At 35.8% G+C, this 7,072-nt stretch overlaps 1 protein-coding gene across 1 annotated transcript; it reads right to left on the reverse strand.

The window, feature by feature from the left end:
* LOC104228012 (gibberellin-regulated protein 1-like) lies at positions 1-1,548 on the reverse strand. Its single transcript, XM_009780395.2, has 4 exons — positions 1,264-1,548; positions 1,139-1,177; positions 529-568; positions 1-451 (listed from the first exon to the last, which is right to left on the reverse strand). Exons 1-4 carry the CDS (start codon positions 1,546-1,548, stop codon positions 267-269), a joined length of 549 nt encoding a protein of 182 aa, XP_009778697.2. The 3' UTR covers positions 1-266.
* Between the last annotated feature and the right edge of the window lie 5,524 nt (positions 1,549-7,072).

The raw sequence follows: 7,072 nt of genomic DNA on the forward strand, positions 1-7,072 counted from the left end.
TCATGAAAACTGAAACTTTGACATTGAAATTCAACCCTAAGAAATTAAACGTCTCTATGCGAGGAACCGCACAGGATTAACTTTTTACATCAGAAAGCTCAAAACACATATTCTCACCTATTTTTTTTCTTTTTCTTGGGGTGGTAATAAAACAAACTTAGAAAATTGAAAAAAAAAACAAAAAACAAGGTTGAGTATAAATTAAAGTCCTACATGAGTAACTAGCTATGTAACAACAAAAACTACGTCTTAGACAAGCATTTTAATTAAGGGCACTTGGTCCTGTTGCCATGAGTAGTCATATCTGTGTAGCATTTACCACATACTTGTCTGTTACCAGAAGTACCAGGAGGAACACATTTGCATCTCATACAACAAGTCCCACAGGCTCTGGTGCATACATTTGGCCTTGAGTGTGAACTGCATCTCACTTTGCACAGTCCTCCACAATCTGTACTTCCCAACAAAAAACAGAGTTGTCAAAACTCAAGTTCTTTTCCTTTTGAGATGAAATAGATTGATAATTACCTACATATGGCAAGAGCCTCCTGTTAGCTCCTTTCACCACCTAATAAAGATTTGCACATACAATATAATGTCAAACAAGAAGGTAAGAGAGAAATTATTCATACTTAAAGTTCATCCACTTAGTTTATAAGAAAATAACATTCGGCCGAACTCATGTAACGAACCTTTGACCAAACACCTATTTTAGAAGCTGGCAAGTGAGGGTTGTCCAAGATAATAAAACAGCTACTATTTCCACTAGTGGCAAAGCAAAGATTTCGGGAAAGGTGTTCTAAGATTTAATAAACACATATAAAAAATAATTTTTATACCTATATATGCAATACAAGTGTCAATTGATCACCCTTCAATATATGTGAAGTGGCTTCGTCACCGATTCCCACAATTAACATAGACATTCTAAACATTTAGAACGTAAACAATATAACATGAGGGACTTACATTAGTAAATCAAGAAGAGAGATGAGTCCAGCTTTTATACTATGTTTAAGAAGATGTACCCTACCTCAAGTATATACTAGGTCATAAGATATGATGGAAATTTTATGCCGTTTAGTTGAAGTATCAATTTCTTTTTGGGTTAAATGATGGAAAAAGAGTAAAGAAACACCTGAGTTTGCTTTTCTTCAATATCAATATCAGAAGAGACCTGCAAAGAAAATAACATTAGACTAATTCCACAAAAGAAAAAAAATTGTATGGGAATAATTAGGTGAAAAATGATTTCAACTTTACATGAGCAAGTAGGCAGAAGAGGAAGAAGGTGAAAAGTAGAAGCAATCTTGAAGTCATTTTTGTTGAGTTTTTGAATGAGACAGAATGTTTTCTTGGTCTTTGCCTTAGTTTCTTTGTAGTTTGGAACTGGTTTTTTGGGTGCAAGAAACTCAGTGCGTATAATTTATAGGAATCTCGTGATCTAATTGCCCCTAGTTTTACTTTAAATAACAGCTTATTTATGCATGCACCATGGATCATCAAAGTGGAACAGTCAGTCCTGGTCTTCCCTACTTTTTTTTTCATCTGTTGTTATTCACTTCCTTTATACTATTTTTTGACCCACCATATTCGAAATTTACTAGCTTGATTAATTCGGATCAGACTTTTAGTAATCAGAATGTCTATTTTAAATTAACTATTTTCAAGGTATATAAATATACATATACAAATTTTTTGCCGAAGCTTACAAAGTTCGGTAACCCCTCACTATAAAATATAGATCTACCTCTGGGCTAGACCCTTAGAGGGAGGTAGCGAGCTCCCAACAAACGATCTTCATTCACACGTTTCAAACTTGTAATCTTTGATTAAGGACGAGGGATCTCAATCAACCGACCACTTCTTTGATACTCATTATTTTTGGATAACAGAATATAGTGACACTCAATCATATCTATTATTTATTGCAATTTAGTGATTTTTACTCACAAACTTATGCTCTGCATTAAAAATAATGAGTTCAGTTGAATCATGTTATTTTAAACTCCATCCGCCTCTGGCAAACATGACTGCTAACTTCAAAAGATAGTAAGTACTAATTTATTACTTATTACAATTGATTATATCATAGTGATGGTATTAAATTTACTTATTATCTATACTAATAAAAGTTTGTTAAGGAGTCTTGTATCTATTAACTTGATCAAAACACTAATCAGGGTGCTGAATATATAGCATTATTTATATTTTACATTAAGAAGTCTTTTTTCATAAGTAAACTGTTTTTAACATTTGAATGTAAACCTAAGATAAACCTTGTCCTTACCACTGCAGAGGCGGACGCAAATGTTAATTTAAAGGGTCACCAATGCCCGAAAATTTTAATAAAAAGTCTATATATACTTACAAATATTTTTAAAATATAGTTAAATATTAGCATAGGCTACCGTACTAATCATTATAAACAGTAATAAATTTATATTGAATATCACTGCGGCCACCAAATCCTCATTCCACCCTCTGCTTACAAGTGCTCAAGAATAAAGTGGAGAATGGTAACCTGCCTTTACTTTGGTACTATATTATTGCTTCTGTTTTTGGCCAATTTTGGAAGTTTCAGTGGGCTCGAAATACGAAGGATGGTCCTGAAAACAGGATTGAGGCAGACAGTAGCCAACAAATGATGTTGATGATGTGCCATGCCTAACAAAGATTCAATGTACAGCTGGTGTATTAGAAACTTTACTAAGTGTCCTTGACTTAGTAAATAGGTGGAAAAAAAAAAGTGACATTTTTATATATAGCACCATAATACTTGGCGCTATACAGTAACGTTAACTGTGTCGTTACTGTATAACGCCAAGTATTGTGGCGCTATACTGAAAAAGCTGACACGCCCAGATATAGCGCCACAATACTTGGCGCTATACATAAGTTTTATATATAGCGCCTGATATTTTGGCGCTATACTCCTTTTTCCTGGCCCCACCAACAATTCCTGACTTCAATAATTCAAAAGTGTATAGTGCCAACTTTTTGGGCGCTATATATATATAAAAAAAAAATTCTCGACTAGCCATTTCCTATATAAAGAGATTAGGATTGTATAGAAATTCATTCAAAAAAAATTTTAACTCTTGTTGAAACTTTTACTGTTGTTAAATTCTCCAACATATTTTCATTATATCCGAAGAGCGTAGAATAAGAGTTTCATTATATTGGAGGGGGGTGAGGTTGTGATGGAGAATAACTCCGTGGGCTACAGTTTACCTGCTCAGTGTCATGTTAAATTGCCACTTACAATAGAGTACGATAAATTGATATCGTTGTTATGCAAAAAAATGAGTGTGAGAAAATGTTCAGTGATACTTAAAGTAACCGGAAGATATCTGTATTTCGTCACTCCGCAAGGGGTTGCTTTTTACTCGGAGTTTAACATCGACGATGATGAAACTTTGAGTGATTTTCTGAGGACTCCGGACGAATGCTGGGAATTTCTTGTAATCACAATGTTGGAGATGTACGTGAAGGTCGAAGACGTTCCAAAAAACGAGGTTGTGCGTAGTAGAGATAACCTCCAGTCATCGGGTGGTTATTCTGGAGCAGTTTTTGCCGGACAGGTTCCGGATGAAAGAGTTTTCCTTGATTTAAACTTATCACCGTCGGCGAATGAGCAGCAAGAAAATAATTTATACCTTGCTTTCCATAATTCACAAGACGAGTGACAAAGTTCAATTTTCATTTGTATTAAATATGTATATTTTTGGCGTATTGAATTTGTATTAACGCTCATATATCTAATAGGGGGTACCGGCCGGATATGAATTTTACAAGTGGCCCATCTGGTAGTCATCACCTAATTGAAAACGTCCATCATAGAATTTCATCACATTACGACTTGTAAGTGAAGTGATATAGCCATATGGAAAGCATTTATTAATTTCAGTAGCTTATATTTTTGTTGGTTGTGCAGTGAAAACGAGCAAGTTGAACCACCTGTACTCACTCAATTGACCAAAAACGACGTATTACATCGGGATATGGCAGATGCACAGAGTGAGGAACAGAACAGTGATTACGATAACAATGCCGATAAATCCAGAGACGAGGCACCTTTTTTTCGTAAGGATGATGATGAGCAGGATGAGGAGGAAGGACCTGATTTGAATAGAGACCCCCATAGACGAAGAGTGTACGAGTCCGAAGTGCCGTTTCATTCAAGGGAGATTCCTTACATTGATAACTTGCCAACAGTGCCGGATGTAGAAGCTCTCACAAGAGATTTTGATGAAATCCGGACAGCAATGTGGGATGAGTCTATACCAACGGTGCTTGCAAAGGAGATGCTTTTTCGTGATAAAGCACACTTAAGTAGGGCTTGTAAAATGCACACTTAAGTTTAGTTAGATATTCACATGTGCGTCCTCCAGCAGATCCAACAAATCCCTGCAGAGGGAGAGATTATGATGGGCATCATACTCTCGTGCAAGAGTATGACGCATAACCCACCTACAGGCTAGAGGGAGTTGCGAAATTTCCACATTAGTCGGTAGCTGTGGTAGAGGTGGCTGAAACTACAGAAATCGCTCCCAGACCCAAACCTAACATACAAAGTTGACGTAAAGTATAAGATTAACTATAACTAGGTAGAATTGTAACTAATGGACATATTATTTGAATATGTTGTCACCTGTAGAAGCGGCAGAAAGCCACCAACGTCTCTCTGCATGCCGATGCAAGCCCGACACATCTGCTTGTACAGATATGAGATGACAGCACAACCCCAGATGTAGATGGTTGTATCCTCGAATCGGGCAATATGATGCAGAAAACGGAGGCTTACTAGGTTGCCCGAAGTGTTCGGGAACAAGACCCCCCCCCCCAAATAGAAGGAGCAACAGCAGCCTCGTATATCGCTGTACATCCATCTCCGCTGACTCGTCGGTGATAGTATGGTGGATCTGCACCAGGTGGTCTCTAATGGGGACCAATTGTATACGATTGGACCCAGACGCTACCTCCTCGTCCTCCGGCATGAAACCCGTGAGCATGTGCAGCATATTCCAATATGCTTGCCGCGAATAATATCTCATGGTTGCAGGCAGTAAAACTGGCAAGCCATCAGCGGACAAGCCATATAAAATCTCAGCGTCCTGGAGTGTGATGGTGGCCTCGCCGATGGGCAAATGGAAAGTGTGCGTCTCCGGTCTCCACCGCTCAATCAAGGCAGTGATCAAAGCATAGTCGAGCTGTATCCGGTAAATCCTAATAATCCTATATAATTTCATCTCCTCCAGGTAATGGACCACGCGGGGATGTAGAACGCGGGGAGGACTCAAAAACTCCCATAATAGATCCACTCTCCTGGCCCAAAAAGTCTGCGTAAGCAACTGTCCGTCCCATATATACTCGGATCTATGCTGGGTTGTAGGGCTAATAGATCCGACGTCCGAGGGCCGGGATGTATAGTCGCGTCCATATCGTCAACTGCAAATTCAAAATTTTTAATAACTTAATTGTACAAATTATATATATATATACCTATGGGTTCAGAGCTTGATATTTTGAGGCTCAGTGGCACCAAACTATCATTAATAATTATGTATTTTTTATAATTTACATTCATATTTTTTAATAACTTAATTGTACAATATATATATATGGGTTCAGGGCTCGATATTTTGAGGACCAGTGACACCAAACTATCATTAATAATTATGTATTTTTTTATAATTTAAATTCATATTTTTTAATAACTTAATTGTACAAATTATATATATATATATATATATATAGGTTCCGGGCTCGATATTTTGAGGCTCGGAAAATACTACACATTACTACACTACAAGGCTCTAAATTTTACTACGCTAAAAGGGTCTACGTTTTACTACGCTAAAAAGGTCTAGATTTTACTATGCTAAAAAATAATCTAAACTAAACATTAACAACAAATAAATTTAATTGCAAATAAAACACAAAAAGGCATGAAAACACATATATATAAATCAGGATATTAACACACAAATTTATTTGACAAATTTATATTTTTTTATAAAACACTAATATTAAATTCGGATAAATTTAATATGCTAGTTTCTAAATAAAAAACACAAATCGAAATAGAACACATACAAACAAATAATATGCATTATTATCAAAGTTTCAACTTAAAATAAACCGAAATACCTCGATTTAGAATTTTCGGAAAAGCAAATAGATTGAAATTTTGACTCCGGAAATGTGAATCAACAATAATACGAAGCTCTACTCGAATGTGGGACCTACATTCTTCAAGTATTATGTAACGGGGGGACCCAGAATTTTTTTTTAAAAAAAAATTGGGGGCAGCGGGTATGGGGGGACCAAGGGAGTAAAAAATTGAGGAAGAGGAGAACCAGAGGAGATGAAGAAGACAGTTCGAATTATAAAACTTATGTATAGCGCCAGGTATTGTGGCGCTATACCTAGGCGTGTCAGCTTTTTCAGTATAGCGCCACAATACTTGGCGCTATACATAAAAATGTCACCTTTTTTCCCCATCTATTTATGTATTTTGAGTCCAAAAAAAACACAATTGGGTTCCGGACTCATATTTTGCTGTCTCCAATTTATTCATTTTTAATTTGAACAGAAAGGAATATGAAAGTCTGCAACATATTTGAGCAGGAGACACTTAGTTCTACTTGTTTGAAGGAGTGACTAATAAAAGAGGCTTGTTATGTGATCTGTAACGATGTAAGAATTATTTACTTTAAGATAACAATATAAAAATTATTATGTAGGAATTATTTACTTTAAAGATTATTCTATTTTGTACATTCTATTTCATCTAAGATAATATGATATTTTTGCATAACTTGTGACTGTATTAGCAATACAGAGTTCACTAACCGCAACAAACGTTGGTTATCACAGATTTTTTTTTTCTTGTATAAACAATTAAACATTCTATTATTTAAGTAGAATTTATTTTGAGATTAATTTTGTTAATGAGGTAAACCAAACACGCTCTAGGAAATAATGTGATGCTCCCAATGTCAAAGCTATTTCATTATTGTTTCAGTATAGCCATGGAAGCAGCTACTAATGTTTGCATCAGGATAGA

This window comes from Nicotiana sylvestris, chromosome 10 (genome assembly GCF_000393655.2).
Source record: "Nicotiana sylvestris chromosome 10, ASM39365v2, whole genome shotgun sequence".
NCBI classification, from domain to species: domain Eukaryota; kingdom Viridiplantae; phylum Streptophyta; class Magnoliopsida; order Solanales; family Solanaceae; genus Nicotiana; species Nicotiana sylvestris.